Here is a 21,413-nt window from a genome sequence, read left to right on the forward strand (position 1 = left end):
CATTCTCAGGCTCACTCTAGCTTATTGAATGATGTTGTGTATTGCATTTTTGCTTTTCTGACCCTTCTGAATTCAAAGATTGAATAAACTGTTGCAAGTACTGTAAAAACATCTCCTTTAGAATCTCTCCTGTAATGTCCAGAAGACCAGAAATATCATTCCTATGGGCACCAGGCTCTAAAAAGGTGATTTACTTTGAGCAATCACTTCATCCAGTTTGAAAGAAAATGTTATATTGAGAAATGCCATATTGTCAGAGGACAATCTTGGATAACCACTAAAGAGGAGAGCCACAGCTTTATTATACCACTGAAGCATTTCCTGATCGTGAAAGCTGCAAAAACAGCTGACAATAACATCACATTAATAAAAGGGAAGACACAGCATGGCCAAATGAGTAGAGTACTAGACCAGAGTGAGGCTGGAGTTAAGAAAACACAGATTCCAATCCCATTTGTGTTACTCATTAGATGTGAGAGCCAAGGGAAGACACATGACCTCCAGGGGCCCTCAAATAACTCCTTTGGACCTATCTACTAGGCTATAGATAGATCATGATCAATATTGATGGAATAACAGGAAAGAAAGCATGGCACACTTATGCATTCCATTCGATCTTTGTCATTGAAGCCAAACATACTTAAAGGCAACTGGTGGCCCAGTGGGTAGAGTGCTGGTCTGGAGTCAAAAAGATCTGAGTTCAAATCCAGGTTCAGATGCTTATTAGCTGTGTGATCCTGGGCAAGGCAAGTCACTTAACCTCTTGGTTAACCTGTTTGTCTCAGTTTCTTCAAATGAAAACTAGACTTAATAACAGCATCTTCATAGGGTTATTAGGATCAAATGAGATAATATTGGAAAACCATGCTTAAGGCAGTATCTGGAACATAGTAGGTACTATATAAATGCTCATTTCTCCCTCCCCTTCCACTTTCCCTCTCAAACAACTCTTCTAGATGAGCAATTTTTTAGTAAATTTTAATTTCTGCTGCCAAAGGAACATGAAGTCTGTATTACTTTTAGTATATTTGGAATGGACTTTTTGTTAGGATTAATCATACTTGAAGGGCAGTATAATTGATCTTTACTTCCATGTCTGTTCAGTTAGATATATGAAAACTAAATGAACCAAAAATAATGTGTAGTCAATAGTAATAGTCATTCATGTCCAGACAACTTGTGCATTCTTATAAATGTATTTAATTACAACTGCTTCAAAAGTATCCTAGATTTTCAAAAGTTTTATTGTAAGTTTGAAGACTAGACAAGGTCATACTGCTTTTACATCATTCTACATGATTTAAGTATATACAAAAACATCTGAATATTACACAGCTTGAAAGGTTGCAAAAGTCATGTGTCTCAGATACCTCTGTACTTACTGACACATCAGAAGCCAGCACTGAATATTATAGTTTGTAAGTTGTTGGTTAGCAAAGATACACTCATTACTACCTTTAGGTCTTCAGAATTCACACTAATCTGTATGTAATCATTCCGAAAGAGAAAGTCAATGCAAAGATCAGAACCAGAGGCTGTGACAAAAGCTTTATTAGGACATAGATAAAACCATTGTGTGCGTGTGTGTTAGAACTTCCAGGCCACAGAATTAACGTATATCAAACCCTGAAAAGATGGAATCTAGATCTTTCTGTGTGGTCTGCCTACTCAGATTTAACTGGCAGAGTGTGAAGTTGAAATCCAACATTTTTGCTCCAGTTCAGGGTCATTATACAATTGATGCAAAAGCTAAGGACTGCTTCACAACATTTCTCAACTTTTTCATGTATAGAAACTCCACCATTGCCAGCAAATAAGAAAAAGACAGGTGACACGTAAGTCACATTTGCTCTTCGTGTCAGTGGACAAAACAATGTGTGTGCCAGTGAAGAAATACAAAAGCAAGATAATACAATGTTTTCCAACATATTACTGAATTTACAGTTGTAGCTTTAACCAATATCTCCAGCAAACTGATAATAAAAAAGAATAGTATCACTAGAAAAATCCCAGGATAGTATCTGATGGCATCATAAGTGATGTTTTTCCCTCCATAAATCACCACAAAGCATTAGTCCTAACATTTTGAGCTCTCTCTTCAGCCTCTTAAGGATGGAACACAATCCACAAAAGAGACTGGTAATAAATGTAGTGGGAAAGGAATCAGGTTATCAAATTTGATAGAAAAAGGACTTTAGCCTTGACATTTCATTGTGTTTTTCATGAACCGAGGAATTTTATGTATAAAAAAGATAAATGAAAAAAAATTCCACTCCAACTGGAAAGTAACATAAATGGGTAAAGTAATAATTGAGGAAATAGCAACCTAGTTTTTGGAGTCTAATGGGAACAAATCATCAATTGAGATATTTTAAAACAAAGCTTTATTGTTAGAGCCTAAAGTGATGCTTTTGAAGCTGCTGGTCAATGACCAACTTCTATGATCTTCTTCTTGTACCAATAGCTTTTGTTCTTGAAAAAATGCCATTATGATTGACTTTCTCTTTTAAATTGTTCACTATGATTGAAGACCACTTTGTATATACATCATTAAGGAATGCTGTTAGCACACTTACAGACAAGACAGTAACAGTCTAGTGGTTTTTGTTATGCAGCACAAATGAAAAAAAAAACTGAAAAATTTAATGGTGTTGCACAGGACTGTAACATTTTGTACATATACCATACTTTCTTTTAACCTTTATAAGACCCTTAAATCAAGTCTTTGAAAATCCTATGTCTAAGCCTTACAAAATAAATACTTATATAAATACACTTTGAAGGATCAGTACTTTTTTGGAGACATCTCTGCTTCTTTATTCTTCTTTTCATTTTTTTTTAAATTCAAGTAACTTGAGGGATTTTGGTGAGCAGAACCTCCACTCTCTGTACCTAATTGTTGCTAAAATTGCTTAGAAATGTCTTCAGGGTTCTTAAAATGCAATAATATGTAGAATTGGACTTCCATTTTGAAAAAAAGACTGTTTTAGCTTTGGGGATGTTTCTTTCCCCCCTTCCCCAACTGAGGCTTGTGAAATGTGTTTTCTCTTAGGAACATCAGTTTCCAATCTCAGCGAAATTTTATTTTATTTACTTGGAAGTGCAGTAAACAACATACAAGTTGAGCACTTTGGGCAAAATTATGCAGCGCAGTATTAAAACAAGCATACTGGAGAATAGAGTTATTAACTTGGGGTCCCTGAACATTTAAAAAAACTTGAACAATTTGAACAAATTGTAGTATACGAATGTAATGGAATATCATTGTGCTGTAAGGAATGAGTAAAATGACAGTTTTAAAGAGACATTGAATAACATGTGTGGACTGGTGCAGAGTAAAGTAAGCAGAACCAGGAGAACAATTTCTACTATAACACCGATATTATAAAAATGAACAATTTTGAAACACTTATGACCTCTGACCAAGTAAATGATTATGACTCCAGGGGACGGATAAAGAAGGACACTGCCCACCTTGACACAGAGACATGTTAGACTAATAAGCAGAATAAGAAACTCATTTGGGGCATGACCAATGTAGGAATATGTTGGACTATGTTTTGCTTGGCTGCGATCATGATACAGGAGTTCCTTCCTTTTTTCTTTCCTTTCTTCCAAGTAGGTAGAAAGAGGTGGGACGGAGAAATGAATGTCTGATAATTGAAAAAAATTTTAAAAAGTTGGCAATGATTTCAATATAATTGGTTTCTTTTGTAATCCTATGTATTCTATTTTATACTTTTAAAAGCATTGTTCTGAAAAAGGGATTTCCAGACTTCTTTTCCAGTATGTCAAAGGGGCCATGACAGATAAACAAGGTTAAGAAACCTTGCTGTAGGATAACATTAAACTGGGTTTGTAATTGTACTGCTAACAATTTTTAAAACCAAATGTGATAATTGGTGGAAAATGTAGACTTTAAGGAATACAATGCTATTTTTCCAGTTTTCCTTTGATAACTATATTGCCAAAGGATAATATGATTGGGGAAATTTATTTGTGGTATTTCTGTATGTATGGCTTCCATTCAGAATAAAGCCATGGATATTCCCAAGTCAGAACCAGGCATTTTAGAAGGGCCTCATATTAAGATCTGTACCTCATATAAACAAAAACTTTTTTTAATTGAATGAAATTTAACTGAAAAAGGTTAGATGCATTGAGGCCATGCTCTAATGAAAGAAAACTGAACAGAATTATGTGGGGGAGAAACTTCAAGAGCTTTGTAAATAATTGAAGAATAGAATTGGAAGGTAGTTTATATAGTATCAACAAGGAGTGCATACCACAGATTCTTTTTTCAAAAATGTGCAATAAATACTGACAATGTTTGGTTGGCACATGGAAACAATTAAGATAATGCTGAGTTATTTCATGAAGGGAAAAAAGAGAACAAAACAAAACTTATTGCTAATTTGCAGTGTTTTTTTTTTTTTACAAGTAAGAGGCTAGTTTCCACTTTCTCCGCCTCCACACTGAGGCAATCAGAACATTCTGCCTTCACTGTAAAAAAAAAAAAAAAAAGACACGACTCTCTTTTCCTAACATATTTCAACCAGTGTGAACAACTCAGAAGAATATGAGAAAGGTAATTTCCACAGTTAGAGAGAATGTGTACATGAACGGATCTAAAGGACAAAAATCAGGTTGGAAGATTTAAAGGGCAGGCTTAGACCTCCTAACAAAAGACAGTGGCCTACCATAAATTGAGCACTTGTTCATGAAAAAACCAAACAAAACATTCAGTTTCCTACAGGTTTTGCACAGTTTATTCTATGGAGATACTTTTTCAGGATATAGAGAGCAGAGTTTCCAAGCACTGGGCCTTGTTAGTTCTCCTCGGTACAACCCAACAGCTCTGACCGCAAGGTGATCCTACCATACCAGGACCAAGGAAGGATCCTTATGTGCCGTGCATAGATGGGAGGGTCAATGACGTTTTTTCGGTGTGTGTCATTGTCAAAATTGCCCTGGAAAACCTGGAAAGGAAGAGTGAAGAACGTTAACAACACATGTCTTTTTCATATCCACAGAGAAGAGAGACAAAAAGGAAGGCAAGGAAAAGTTTTCTTAAAAAACAAAAACCTTCTGAGAAATATACACCATTCATAGAAGGTATTTCTATAAGAGATCTTTTCTTTCATATACCTATACCAAAAGACACATAATTCAGAAAAAATACAGTAACCTGAAAAGATGGATATGCTACTTTGGGTGATCTTGATATCTTGTTAGCAATTGTGGGGTTTCAAGAGAAAAATCCTTGGTTACTTTCCATTGAGGGATTAAAAGTATACTTTGAGCTTACAAGGAAATTCCATCTGATAAAGAGCTGAATGACCTTCTTGCTTAATACTGAGACAGAAAACTAGCATCCCATAATTTGAATTACTATCAAATGATCATTCAGTAGACTATGAGAAAGCCTTCCATTATTCATTTTTGTGATTCCTTATAAAGATGTGAACAGTCAGTAAATTCCAAGTTCAGTTTGGCATGCTCAATCAAACTCCAAGTTATCTACATATCCACTTTTATAGAAACAGTTTTAGAGTCACAATTGTGTCCATGTTGACAGTGTGGCCAAATACTGTATGTTTTCCCCTGGTGCAAGCACACTGACATAGCATTATATGGCAACTGTTAATTCTGTTCAGTTTGCTTACAAACTTGTGGGAGAGAAAATTGAAATATAAATCTTCTACTCTTCAAATACCCTGAGTAGAAGAATTCCATGGCCACTGATTAGAGGTGTTGTTAATATAGGAATAGGGATAGAAATTTTTATTTTACAGGAATAGAGATTTCCCTGGTGAAAAAAACAAACCAACCACAAAACAAAACTGCCTCTATCAATGCAGATTGGCACCTTCTCTATAACTTATAGTGCTAGAGTTGCCAAGAGCACTGAAAGAAGGTAAGTGGCATGAAACAATTATCATTGACTTGCCTTTGGTATATTCTTGCCTAAGGACGGAGGCAGCTTGCCACAATGAAAAAAGTATTTCTCTTTTGTATTCTCATATGTAGGAAGCAGAGAGGCATATTTATCTCTGGTATTCTCAGTTTGTATTGTGGCCTTGGCTCTGTTTTTGAATTTAACTTGTCTCATGGAAAGGGAAATGTGATCTTTCTGCAGTTGTTTTAGGTGGATCAATTGGTCCTTAACTCTGCCACATTTGAAGAACAAATTTTCAGTTTGCAAACTTCCATTTGTTAAGCACCTGATGGCTGCAGTAAAGTTTTTATTTTTCCTGTTTACAGTCAAAGTTGGCCAATAGGAGATCTGACAGTAGAAATGTGGGGGAAAAAGGCAACCCCAAGACCTCATAGCAGAAAATGCCCTTTAGAAGGAGTTGGTTCAGTCACACATGAGAAATAAAGGTGCTCTGGAAACAGTAAAAGAAAAATAAAAAAGATACTCTGCTTCAAAGCATAAGGTGGTGATGGCACAGATTAATATAAGGCACAGAAAAGACAGAGTAGCTCCGCTGCTAGTTTGTGGCAAAAATCTACTTTAAGTAGATGGTGAAGTAAAATGTCACATCCATATCTGATAGGTGAACATATTTCAACTTGACGTAAAAAACCTATCCCCAAGGCCATTTTATGAATTAATATTTCTTGGAGATGGTAACATAGAATTCTGGCAAGTGTAGAACCTTTCCTGCATCTTTATCAAAGTTTCACTTATGGGAAATTCAAACCCCTATAGTAGTGCTCTCCAGGTAGAAGATGGAAGCAACTGGAGGAGGAGGAACAGGGGAAGAAAAGGAGGAGGAAGAAAATAAGGAAAGAGAAGAGGAGGAGGAAAGGGGAAAAAAGGAGGAAGAAGATAAGGCAAGAGAAGAGGAGGGGGAGAAAGTGGATAAAAGGAGGAGGAAGAAGATAAGGTAAGAGAAGAAGAGGGGGAGAAGGGGAAGAAAAGGGGGATAAAGAGGGAGACGACAAGGAGAAGGAAGGTATGGACAGAAAAATCCCATTAAGTCAAAGTGACTCTGACCTTATAAGCACACAATACAATATTTCACCTAATGAAACACAAATATGAAACCTCCAAAGAAACTGTCTTTGCAGCAGCAGAGAATAAATGTTCTGGCTTCCTGACACACTCCCTGAAGCACAGTATTGTTTTCAAAAGGCTCACAGGGATTGTGGTGCCACCATTTAATAATGAACCCTTAAAATCTAATTTTGCTACACTGCTATGGAATAAAGCAGATAACTTTGGAACTCCTGGTTTAGATTCATTAACTTTCCTTGAAGGATTTGCAATGTACCCAAATAGAGTTCTGTGCACTTTGATCTTAGGAAGGGAAGAAATGGTGCTAAGACTTTCCTTTCTAGGCCACTAGTCCCTAACTCAGATTTCAAGTAGGAATGATTAATTCCTCAAGTATTAGTTGAGTTATTATTGACACAAAAATCTTAAGTAATAAGGATAAGATTTGAGAATCAAAACTATGAACAAAACTGAAATATGTCATAACTTTGTTAATCTCTCATTTCAGTGTGTGAAGTTTGGAAATATAGTTGAATGTTCAATTTTTTTTTCATAGATTTAAACACTTAAGAGTAAACACAACATAGAAGCTACAATTTATATCTAAGAGACACAAATATAACCAAGATTATAACAGTGAACCTAGAAATGAATGAATTTACTCTCCCAACGTCTCTGGGTAACCAGCCTAATAGGCAAGTATGAAAATTCTGACTCAAAAATACTATCATGCATTGCAGGGAAATGTGCTGCACATGTGGTGCCTTCCTTGCTGTACCACTAGGGAAACTCTGCTGATAATGCCATCACTGTGAATTATTACTTGAAAGAAGATTGCTAAGTCAGAATCTTTTGCAGGGACTTCAGAGAGAATTCTTTGAGTGGTGTGCAACCATATACACTATAAAGTAATAAGCATTTACATTCAATTCAATTTCTGAAAGAATGAGGGGGTATAAACACCTATACACAAGCAAAAATCTATTGCATGTGAGAGTTGGTCTTTTACAAATAGGTGTGCAGATGTTTCAGATTGGAGAGAAGGCTATTAGCTAATTATCTGGTGACAAGTTTGCTGATGTATTAAAATATGATACTGTTTGTACTCTCAACGTGTGGAACCTAAGGAAAACACCTAGTATTTTTGATATGTACCATAATTGATACCTTAAAAAAGAAGAGAGATATAAGTTAAGGATAAGGACTATTAGGATGCCTTTCTATATTCTTTTGCTAGAAAGATGATGGATTCAGTTCTTAGCTCATCTGTTATATCGTATTGAAAATAATGCATGTCAAAAAACTACTAAGGAGTTAATTCTCAACATATGATAGCAAAATATGTTATTGGGAGCATATTAGACAAGAAAAATAGTGATCTGGGGGTCATATTTTTCCATTGGATATCAGTGCAACATGATGCAACAACTACAAAGGCCCACATAATATTAAGCATCACTAAAAAGGTTATTTAAAAAAGCTAGAAATGATTAGCATGCTTGTAGGTAAAACTATGACACATCCTCTGGGACCATGGAAGTAGCAGTAGATTTGGATTCAAATATGGAGTCAGATGAGTGACAGAGTCCCAGCCCAGCTACTTATCCTTTGTGTGGCTTTGAGCAATTTATTTCACTGAACCTCAGTTTACCTCTATATGATATTGCTGAGGGCTATGTTTTCATTCGGACCTATATTCTCTTGTCAATGTTTGGCTATGGCCAATGTGAATAATTTGTTTTGCCGGCCCATGCATATTTGCTACAAGGGCTTTGTTTTCTTTTTCATGATATGGCTGGGCAGGGTTGGAGAGAGAAAATAAATGCATGATAATTGAGAAAAATTAACTGGAAAAAACCAAACAAACAAGGTATATAAGAGGGAAGGTCATGCCTGTCCTAAGAAATGGAAACCTTAAAATTAAGTTGTATTTTGTCTTCTTTTGTTGGATATTCCTGGCTCTCATTTAGAAAGTGTTCACAACATATTTGGAGTTATTCATGTTTTTTACTTTTTCCATGCCATCTCTTGGGTTAATAAGTATCTTAAATGTTTTACTTGTCCCAATATTATGCCTTTTGAATTTCCCTTAAGAGTCCAGAATTTTCCTGATGGCTAGTGTTCATTTTACCCACTTCACTTAATATTTGATACATTTTTATCTTATTAACTCTTAGCTTTTACCTTTTAAAATAAGGGATCTCAGATCTTCTGAGTCTGTCCTCAAAAGACAGACTCACCATTTCTTTTATTAGGAGAGTTAACCATTTCTAGCTCCAGTACACATTTCTTGAGTCCCAATGATCACAACTGTACATAACTGTTCCTTAGGGTTCTAAAAGTTGGAGCTGAAAGGGATCTTAGATGTCCTATAATCTAAACTTCTAATATTATATAGAAGGAAACTGAGGCCTTGAGAAATTAAATGATTTATCTGGAATTACGAAACAAAGAAAACCATAAAACCTAGGTCTTCTAATTGCCAATCTACTGTCCCTCTGTGACACAATAAGATATATATTTTGAAAAATGCAGGCATTATTATGTTTTCTATTTTCACTTAAGATCTTCTTTACTGAGGCTCAACTGTGTAAATGGATCTCTGGGGCTTATGTCCACATAGAATACTCTGTGGCTCTCAGATCCCTTTTCCTGGGTATTCTCTATAAGTTAGGGCTCAGAATCATCCACCATATCTAATTCTGATTATTTATCCTTTGCAGACATTTGTAAATTTTCTGTGCACTCAGACAGAGGAGAGTTTTGTAGAGTCTACCACCATTATCTTGTCTCATCACTATTTAGGACAGATCAGTGTCATTCTCAAAGGTGAGGCTTTGACTGTGATCCTTTATTCATCTAGATCCAGTATAAGGACTAGGCAAGACAGGTCCTTGCTAGCAATAACTTTTCACAAAATATAGTCTTTATATATCTATATTGAGAGGAAGGTTCATTTAATGATCCTTATCATATGATAATAATTTTATTCTTCAAAAGGTAGAGGGAAAAAAGAGTTAGGTTGGATAGTGACTAACAGTCAGGAACTCACTCTTGGTGTAGAAATGAAGGGAATCTTGGAGAAAGATTCTCATGGGAGGGGTCTAATTTCATGTATAATTTCTAATAAAGAAGGTAAAAAAGTCAGGCATTTTGGAAGAACAGATTTCAAAGGGTTTAGAAGAAAGTTAGGTAGGATACAGTGAATTTAAATTCCTTATGGAAAGTCAGTGTGTACAAGAGATGGAAATGAAATACAAACACTAAGAAGACCTAATGTGAAAAAAATATTCCAAAGAGGAGGAAAAAAATTGAATGGTTTGAAGAGGTTTATGGAGAGACACAAGGAACTCACCCATGAACTTGGATTTCACCAAGAAATGTATAGAAAAGTGAGCCTTGATGCCAGGAGGACCTGAGATCAAGTCCTTATTTTGACATAAACTGAATGAGTAACCCTGAGTGATCTGAAACTATAAATTGCAGAGAAGGTGCCAACCTTCCTTGGTAGAGGGATCTTCTTTAGTAGAAAGATCCTTTTATATGTGCAATTACAATCCAGCACTAATAATAGGATGAATACAAGAGTGTCACATGATCCTAAAAGAATGGTATTGAATTCTAAAACTCAGAATGAACTGTGGCTGGTTAGAAAAGTTAATGTCAAAAAAAAACCCACAGTTTTTAGAACTTTAGAGGATAAATAGACCTAGTAGTGGTATTGCTGGGTCAAAAGATAAGAGAATAAAATGAAGGGCAGGACTGATACACGGGATGATGTGAAGGGAAAAAGCAAAGCTCAATCCTTAGTTTGCTTACTAAGATATTATTAAAATACTTCCCTGTCTTTGTTAAATCCAAGGTGCCAGGAACAGATGAACTATATCCATCACTTAGCACAGTGTCTGGCACATAGTAGGGGCTAGTTGATTAACTGACTATATCCTCAGATACTGAAAGAACATGCAGCTGTGATTGTGGAATCATGGTGAGTCTATGTGAAAGATCATACAGAATAAGAGAGATATCCAAGGACTACAGCATTGTACATATTGCCCTGATTTTCAGAAAATGGAAGAGAATGGAGTTTTCATTGGCCTGTGAAGCTGACTTTGATTCCCGGGGAAATTCTTGAATGGATCATTTCCAAAGGCTAGTGAATGTCCAGAAAAGGGAGCAATGCTTATAAAAAGCCAGCATGGCTTCCTCAAGAACTTGCTCAGCCCTAGGCTGCTAAACTTTTTTTTAATCAATAACTAGGATAAAGACATAGATGGAAGTTCATCAAGTGTGCTGATGTTACAAAGCTGGGAGAGAGATATAACATACTTGATAGACTCAAGATGTAAAAACAACATGAAAAACTAAAACATTGGACTGAATCTAATAAAGATAAATATAAAAGCTTACACTTTTAAAAGAATCACCTCAAGTACCAGATAGGTGAGGCAAGATCAGATAGCCATTTGCCTTAATCAATTTCAGGAGTTTAAAGGACTACAAGCTTCAAAGGAGTAATCAGTGTGTGATTGTGGCAATCAAAAAGTGAATGCTATTTCAGAAAGCATTAAGAGAGGCATGATTTCCAGGCAGAATCATGTTGTGAATAAAACACCACATTGGAAATTAGAGGCCCTGGGTTCAGATCTTTGTTCTGTTTCTTGCTATCTGTGTGACCTCAGATAGGTCATCTACCTTCTCTGTTTTTGGATAATTCTGAAGGTCCCTTTCAAAGCTATGAGTCTATGATGGCTATTTGATATGTACCATTAACTCGTCCATTTCAGGGGATAACTGCAAATGCGGAATTCTCTAACATCCTTCTTGGATGCAAAGAAATAATTCAGTCCTCTTTATGTGTTCTCTGTTGGCTCTGTATCAATCATCAAAGGGCCCTACTACACTATGGTATAGAGAATATTGGCTTTTAGGGTCAAAAACAAACTGGGTTTGAACCCTGCCTCTGGCACTTACTTTGTTATCGTGGGCATATCACTTTACTTTCTTTGGACTGATTAATTTTTATATACAATCTGTTCTACTTTCTGGGCTTCTCCATTAACCCCATTTAGGTCATATTTCCATTTTTATAAGATGTTATTTCCCTTGTAACAATCTCTTTATCTCTGCTGAGATAAAGTGTCCATGTGCAGATGTTTTTGAGCAACTAGCATTTTATAAATGTAAGCATACTTTTTTTCTGGTTTGCAATAAAGTGATCTGAAAGTGTTTGATTTTTCTAAATAAGGATCACATTTCACCCCAGTTCCATTTTGCAAAATGGAACAACCGTGATGGATTGTGGGAGGTTTCTACTTCAGACTGCTATGTCAAAGTTCATTGTGTTGAGACAATTGTTATTGAGTGCTTCACCCACAATCACCTTTCAACCACCTTTTATTTATTAGCTAGGAACACATGGCATATAATTAATCTCCTTATACATTCATGAACTACCTGTTCTAAGAAACAGCTGTTTGTCATATCCAGACACTCTACTTGCTGCTCCATTAATATAGGTGACCCCTAAAGTGTGGCCTGCAGACTTTTTTCTCTTCTGTATTTATATTCTCTTGCTAGAATATTAAATTAATGTCCAGTGCTTAACAAATATTTATATATTGATGACTTTCCAATCTATAACACCAGCTCTGACATCTCACAAGTTTCAATGCCAGATTTCCAACTATGTGCTAGATATTTCCACTAGACTGTCCTGATAGGATGTCAGTTTAAAGGTATAAACCTGAACTAATCATCGTATCACACTGTAGCACCTTATTAAAATCAGTTTTCACTTACCGGTAAACTAGTAAAAGTATTTTTTCCCAATTGGAAAGCAGGACTGAAGGATGTTTGGAGGTAGAAGTTGTGAACTTTGGAACTTCATGGAGAGAAGAGGATGTGGAGTATGGATAGGCACATGTGAAATGGCCAGACAATTGCAAGTGAAGGGTTTTGCTACCCCACAGTGAATGTAATCATGAGAAATTGGATTCTTTTTGGGCTCACTGACCTACTGGTTGAGGGGTCATCTGCTGGTACAATATTTTGCTCTTGTGCCATTTTCAGAACCTGGTGAATTTACCCCATCTTCACTCCCCTCCCCCAAATTTATTAATTAGAGTGATATTCAAATTAAATTGCACTTCCAGACAAGGCCACTGACCCAGAGATTATATTGACAAATTCTTCTATTCAGAGATGAAACCAAAGACTCTTGCACTGCTGGAACCCCACATTCTTACAAAACTCCACATGTGCCTATCCAAACTTTCCATCACTCTCAAATTCACTTATTACTACCTGAAGATCAGTTTAACCACATGTACTTCTGTCAACAATATCAGCATCAGGTGACAATTCTTACCGTGTCAAGGAGAGCTTGGGAAGGGGGAAGGAAATCATTCAAACTTTACTAACTTTGGTTCTACCCCTAGCTGTCCTTCAGTTCTGAATTAGTAGATAGATAGATAATAGTGTTTTTAAAGAAATTCTTTAAACAAATCAGTGGAAAAAATATATGTACATATATATGCATGTATATATATATATATGTGCATATATATATATATGAAGATAAAGATATTTCATCTTAAATTCATGGCATCTTATTTTATAATATGAAATTGAATTCTAGCAATTATAATAGGACTCAAAATTATTATTTGTACATACATGTTTTTATAAACAACTTTTCTGAAATACATCTAATGCAGAAAACATAGTCAATCCGCATTAGATGGACAAGCCACCTTGATGTGACCAGGTTTTCTAGTTCATTTTTAACATATTGTGGCCATTCACATACCACCATTGACTCCTTGAGTCACCTTTGACTAATGACAATTCTGAGGTACACTGTTCTTTCTCATACAAAATGGGAATAAAATTTGGTCAGCCTACCTCTTAGAATTATGAGAATCAATCAAATGACAAATTGCATGTGGAGGCAATCTGAAAACTATAAGGTAAAACTATGAAGGTAAAGCCTCATCATAGTTCATGTTATTATTATTATCACTACTACTACCACTACCATGATGATGACAATGATGACTTCTACTACTACTGCCACACCACTACTAATGAAAAAAGTAAGAAATAGCCACTGGGCCACTTTTACACTTCACTGGTATCATGCAGTGTCAAGAGATCTATGGGAAGAGCCCTGTAGTGATTTTACAGGAAGATATTAACAAGAGTAGCAAGGATGCACAGTTATGGATAGGTTTTAATCTGTACCATTGAAAGAGACTCTAAATTGATAACATAGACCTATGAAAGTATAGGATGCCTGGAAGTAATTGTTTGTGATATAATGGTGCAAAGTATAAATGGCTACTGTCTATTATAAAGAGCTCCATTATAATAATACATTAGCTGTCCTCATGGGAAGTTAAATACATATTCAAGCAAATAACAAATAATTTCCATTAAGAAGCTTCTTGGTTAGCAGTCTTTATATGATGTGACTGAAGTATTAAAACTGGTTTGGATGTGTGACTTGCAGAAATCATTCATATAAGCTTATTGTCACATCTAGTAAGTACTCATTTCTCTGAAGCACACTCCAATTAAGTAGCATCTCTAAAATTTTGTTTAAATTCCAGAAAAAAAAGGAATCTAGATATAGAAATTCAATATCATCCCAATGATAAAAATATGGACTTTTTAATCTATGTAAAAATTTTTATTGAGCAAATATGCTACAGTCAAGTTGTTTTTGCCCATTGAATATTATTGTGCACAAGGAGGAATTGCTGGAAGAAGGAACCAAAGGATTGTGGGAGAGAGCTGCCACATTGGAGACTGCTTCATATTAAGAAGAACATCCAGTGGAATTGGGATTAAGTGTAAGATTAGCCAAACACACACACACACACACCCAACAGATTTAGGGAATGGGGTGGGAGGAATAACGGAGGCCAATCAGATGCATGTGGGAAACGTGAAGTTTGAGTTATTGAGTCCATTGGGATGATTTGCTTTTCCCAGGACTCTGTCACATGGATTACATGTTCTTATACATGAAAGAATAAAGAGACTGCCAGTCTTAAATAAAAGAACGCTTGGATTTTAGTTGTACCTCTGGCACATACTGACTTGGTGCCCGAGGATGAAATTCTCATTGCCATAAGCAAGTCTTTAAGGCTTCAAATTACAGAGAATTTCCTGATCTACAAAAATGGAGGGAATTTTTACACTGAGTACTTTCTACACAGAAGAAACCACAGATCTGGACAATGAAAGCCTCCCTCAAAATATGAAAATGCTCACTTGATAGCATGTTTCTTTGTTAATCTTCTCCATCTGGTCTGAGAGGGGGTCTAAACAAATGTTCTGTTTGAATGAAAGACCTCTTATTACTTCTAAAGCACAGTCTTCAAATTTAGCACACTTCCATTGGACTTGCCCTGGAGAACTTCAAACTATAAAGATCTATTTTGTACCAATCTTTTCTAATTTTGCTCACTATCATGGAGTGGTGATGATATAGTTACACTGTGATATAGTTACAAATAAGCACTTGGGTTTTGAGTACAAAATCTTTGACCAAAGAGATTGTGATTTAAAAACAAAGACTAACAAAATGTGAATTCTGGCAGTTATTTAATTAATTAGATTTTCTAGGAAAATTTACCAATATGCCCAAATCATACCATGACTGATATTCTACCTTTGACTCTATCTTCTATAATCCATTCTTCATAACCAATGGAACATTATCACTTTTATTATATGTCAAAGCTGGAAGGTATGATAAGTAAAATAGAATCTATTATCAAGCTAAATTTCTAATATTTCAAGAGCACCTTTTCCCTCTTGGGCTTTCAATTCTCCATGAAGGAATTCATTTGAAGGAGAATAGCACATTCATGTACAAAGCATCCATACTTACTAGTAGATTATGATAATCAGCATCCACAATAATGAACTTTTTCACTAAAAATAGAATGCTGAATTATGAATAAAATTCCACAGAATCTCAGTTAGATGCTACCCTCTAGGCCATATGCATACCAACTCCTAAAAAAATCCAACAAAAAGAAGAACTCTTCATTGGCCAAAGAAAAGTGAAAGCTGTCATGGAATACTGCTGCCACCTGGACAGCCTCCTGATTAGAAATGAGAAAATGAAGGGTCCTCATTGCAGAGCAGCTGATGCAGTAAAACAGCCAACAGAGGAGTTAGCAACTGGTAAATGTTACTGGGTATAAGTCAGAGTTGAGGAGACTCAATTAAAATACAGGTGTAGGGCTTCCCATGGGAAAAGGCTGCAAACAAAGACAAGCCCTACTAGAATATACTACATCTGTTAAAGAATAATGTATATAATTAGCACATAATTAGCCAAATGAAATAAGGTCTTAGTTTCAATTCCAACATGAGACATTGCGTCTCTCTGCTTTATTTATTTATTTTTTGTTCCAGGATAATTTCAAAAGGAATTGACTGAGCATACTAGTCCCACCTCTGATGCATATTGGTTGTGTGACTTTGGACAAGTCACTTAACTTCTCACTTACAGTCACTTGACCTCTAACCTTACACTCTCTAAGTGGCAAAGGTTTTAGTTGTACATTATTAGAGTGAGTTTCCTCACAGGGAGTTTCCTACTCTAATGAAATCACAGGTCAGCACACCATTAAAAGGTATCAAGATATAGTTTGATTGATGAGTTAATCTGCCATCTTGAAATCAAATGGTGGCCAATAAGCACATAATCTGGAATACAAGCACAAACACACACACACACACACACACACACACACACACACACACACACACCCCTACTTGATGAAATTTATCCATTGTTATGGATCAATTCACACTCTATTTTTACTCATGCTCACATTGTATTTCTGTTTTTTCTCCCTCTCTCCATTTCAGTTATATCTTTTCCAATATGGAGATTACTGGGAAAAGAGGGAGAGGAAAGGAAGGAGGGAGGGAGAGACAAAGAGAGAGAGAGAGAGATGGAGAGATGGGGCGGGCAGAGACAGAGGGGAGAATGGGGGAGAGAGAGAGAGAGAGAGAGAGAGAGAGAGAGAGAGAGAGAGAGAGAGAGAGAGAGATTTCAGCTTCTCAAAGTGTTACTCTAAAAAAGAAAGAAAACCCTGTCCTTTAGGCCAAGTAAGTATAACTAGCCCTGACTCCAAATAGTCTTAGAGAGAGGGTCCTTTTCAAAGACCAGAAGACTACAACTCCAACAAACAATCTACATGAAAAAAATGACAGACTTTGGTTTTCTTTGTAGTTGTTTCTTCTACTTTCCCTACATTTTACTATTATCATTATTAATTATTATAATAATTATTATTACCAAAGGTTCCTGTTCCTTTGGCTCCAAGGTCATAAATCCTTCTACGTTCTTTTGATTTCACAGCTGACGGAAGGAGGCAGAGAGAAATAACCCCTTTTTTCCTCGTGACTTTATCATCATATTTCTAGTGGAGTTCAAGAGCTGTCCTTTTCCCATGGTCTTAATCGCTAGTCTCCACATCTTTCTTAAGGGGTATCCTTGTGCTCTCTGCCTGTACTTCATATTTCCCCCATTTAGGTGTGATGCATCAGGTTTTCACTGAATCAGAGAACTTTAGACAGACAGGAGTTAGAAATAATCTATTCCAGCCCAAATTGGAAAAGAAATCTCTTCTATGACACTTATTTCATTACCCCTAGTGTGAGGGGAACTCACTGCTTCCACTTGGAGGCATTTGTCAGAATGTTTTTCTGTACATTTAATTAAAATTTGCTTCTCTGGAATTTTCATTCATTGCTCCTAGTTTTATCCTTGAGCCCAAACCAACTCTCCCCTATATTTGCCAGCCCTTCAAATACTTCAAGATAGATCAGGTCCCCATTAAGTCTTTTCTTCTTCAGGTTAAATAATCCAGTTCTTTTAAGTGATCCTCATATGCCATGGTCACCAGTATTTCACCATCTTTCTTGACTTCTCTGTACACACTCAGACTTGAAAGTGTACTTAATATTTAGCAGGCCATTTGCCACAGAGAGAAGGGGGGGAGGTCAGTTGATATTGGAAAATGTTTGTTCCACGTTTTCCAGAAAGCTACTTTCCTCATGCAATCATATCACCAAAAGCCTTTTCTTGAGATCGGTATTCTGGTGAAATCTACTGTGGATGCCCCACCAGGCAGCTGTGATGGAGCAAGGCATTAACTAGCTTATAGCTAAGTAAGCACCAAAGGGACTTTAAAAATTTAGAACCATTGTATTTAAACCATCTCAAATAGTGCTTCTTCAATTAGAATTTAATTAGTAGATTTAGAGCTGGAAGGAATTTCAGGGGTTATAGAGTCCAATCCCTTCATTTTAAAGATAGAGAACATGGAATCAGAGAAGTTAAAAAGATTTTTCTAAGCTCACATGGGTAGTATGTAGAACAGGCAGGATTTTAACTCAGGGTCTCTGATTTGAGAGCCCAGTCCTCTTTCTATTACATCATGTTTCCTTCCATGGTAGCAAATATTGAAACTGGCTTGGGATATTTCCAAAGATTAATATTCTTGCCCTCTCTTCTTCTTGAGTAGACAGATTTTACTTTTGAGGAGTAGTAATATTTCTATCCAATGGTTTCTGCAAATATGCCCCAAGTACTTATTTTCACTGCCCCTTATTCTGTTCCCTGTAGCCCATTTCTAGTTTTAATTGAGGAGGTAGATGATAGTTCCACAAAAAATAAATGTTAATGTTCATATATATATATATATATGTATATATATATATATATCCCATCACATATGTTATAAACATAATAATTTTATTTAATTAATTGGTTTCAATTTCTGAATTTCTCTACATGAAGAAAAATCCCATTCAATATCACTTATGAAAAATCTACTATCTGCCTTCTTGCCTTCCTTTCTTTCTGTCTTCCTATCTTCCCTCTACATGGTGTTACATTTGAAATCTCTTGAGAAATTTGAGTTAAGTAGGATGCAGTAGCTCATTTTCTGAAGGTTAAAGAGTTGTATGACATATATAAATAATTCTGTGCCAACACCTATTCTGGATATCAATTTTAGCTATGCTCATTTAAAAATGTTGATTTGTCCCATAAGCCCTTTTCAAAGTTTAGGTCCTTGTTGCTTCAAAGATTTCTTTCCTCTCTAAAATCCCTCATAGCCACTGAAGTTATATGAGGCTTTCATGTTACTTGTCCAAAGACATAAACTCCAAAGGTCCCATAGAGAATGTGTTTAATCTGTGGTGAAAATGTGAGGGAAAATGGGAACACAGTTCAGTGGACTTGGATAGACCTTGTGGATGCAACAGTGTTTGAATTACTTTAAACTGTTAAAATGGTTTTATGAGTTTTCAGCAGAGAGCCTAGAGCACTAAAGTTTACTCCTTTTTTTTCCTCCATCAGATAAAATGCAGATCTTTGACTTCAGGGATTGCTCAATTTCATTGAACTATGTTAGATTGACTCTGTATTCATTGATAAACAAAGTCTTAAGTTAAAAAAATCATGTTCTGTATGTCCCCCCAGGTCATTGTTGCTTACTGAACTTCCCCCACTTCACCCTGTGGTGCTGTTGAAGTGAGGAGCAGAGGGAATGGGAGGATTAGTGAGGTTACAGCAAAGGTCTTTCTTCACAGGTTGGAGTTATAAATCATGGTGGGAACAAATCATGGCCAAGAATTGAACAGATGATCTATGGAAGCTAAAGGAACAGAGGCAGAAGGCAGTTTCTGAAAGAAAAGAAAAGCAAGGTCAAAATCTAAGCCTGTTGTAGTGCAAAGGAGACTGGGTGTAGAATTAGAAGACCTAGGTTTGAAATCCAGTCCTATAAATTACTGCCTTCTATAAGAAGCCTTTCCCAATCTTCCTGAATTCTAATGCCTTCCCTCTATTGTCTACAATTTATTCTTCATATAGCTTGTTTGGACAAAGCTGTTTGCATGTTGTGTCCCCATTAGACTTGGAGCTCCTTGGGAACATGGATTCTGTGTGTTGTTTTTTTTTTGTGTTCTTAGCACTTAAGACAATGCATGTGTGTTTGTGTGTATACATGTATATACATATATATAGATATATAGATATGTTCTAAGCATTGTGTGTGTATACACACGTATGCACGTATGTGTATGTGTATATATGTATATTTATGTATGTATACATATATATGTGTGTGTGTATACATACACACATATACGTATATGTATTGGCTTTATGATGTCTTTCTTTCCTTATTTGTAAAATGCAGTCCTGGGACAAGACGATCCCCAGAACATCCACTAATGGATCATCCACCAGCTCTCCAGGGCCTAGCACGGTGCCAGTGCCTGACCCACAGACATTGCTTAATGAATTTTGGTGATTTGACTTTCCAGTTTTAAATCTTTTCTGTTCATTTTTCAGTCATGTCCAACTCTTTCTGACCCCATTTGGGATTTTCTTGGCAAAAATACTGGAATGGTTTGCCATTTCCTCTTCTAGCTCATTTCATGGATGAGGAAACTGAGGCAAACAAGGTGAAGTGACTTGCTCAGGGTCACATAGTATATATCTGAAGACATATTTGAACTCAAGAAGATGAGTCTTTCTGATTCCCAGCCCAGCACTTTAATCACTGCACCTCCTGGATCTTATGATTTTACTATCACAAACAGCCTGTCAAGAGCTGAGGTACAAAATTTAGCCTGAAAGGGCTAGTTACCAGTTGTGTACCAGTGTCAGGATAAGAAAAGTAATTTTAATTTGCTACATTCACATTATTTTGGGATATATTCATGCTTTTGTTCTAGACTTTATGTGTGGTCAAACAGACTTACCTCCTGTTCTTCCCAAGTTCTAATAGCTTGAGAGCTTTGGCTGTTGATAGACCGATTGCTCTCCAAGAAAAGAACAGAAGTTGGTGTCCTTGGCCTAGTACACTCTAGGAAACCTTTTTCTATCATATTTGAGGGTTATGACCTCCTGAATAATTTTCTGCACTATTTTTCTTCCTTGCTTTTTCTGGGAGGCAAAGTCCCACCCAATACAATGACGTGCAAGTTGAACAATACACAGCTAGCATTTCTGTTTAAGGTTTGCAAAGTGCTTTATAAATATCTTATTTAATCATCTCAGCACCCATAGGAGGTAATACAATTTTCCCCCCATTTTACAGATGAGGAAAATAAAGCAGACGGCGGTCAAGTGACTTGCCTGGGGGTGCATAGCTAATAAGTTGTCTGAAGCCAAATCTGAACTTAGGTCTTTCTGACTGGGTTCAGTATTCTAAGATAGAAAGAATTAATCAATAGGAGTGCTGGGTATCAAGTAATATTGAGGGGAGAATTCTGAAATAGGAAGCTGGAGGAGCCAAAGATAAACTTAAGCTTCCTTACAACTTTGTTCTGGGCCACCTTGTTTACCTCCCACTGTGCATAAGCC

At 36.2% G+C, this 21,413-nt stretch overlaps 1 protein-coding gene across 2 annotated transcripts in view; it reads right to left on the reverse strand.

Annotated features, from left to right (window-relative positions):
- Positions 1 to 1,226: 1,226 nt before the first annotated feature.
- The window catches only part of EDIL3 (EGF like repeats and discoidin domains 3), a 603,737-nt gene continuing 583,550 nt past the window's right edge, over positions 1,227 to 21,413 (reverse strand). For both annotated transcript variants that reach the window (XM_036740910.1, XM_036740909.1), the window contains one exon: positions 1,227 to 4,979. In XM_036740910.1, coding sequence (XP_036596805.1) covers positions 4,830 to 4,979 — 150 coding nt within the window. In that variant the 3' untranslated portion in view covers positions 1,227 to 4,829. The remainder of the gene's footprint in view (positions 4,980 to 21,413) is intronic.

This window comes from Trichosurus vulpecula, chromosome 1 (assembly GCF_011100635.1).
Source record: "Trichosurus vulpecula isolate mTriVul1 chromosome 1, mTriVul1.pri, whole genome shotgun sequence".
Classification (NCBI taxonomy): Eukaryota; Metazoa; Chordata; class Mammalia; order Diprotodontia; family Phalangeridae; genus Trichosurus; species Trichosurus vulpecula.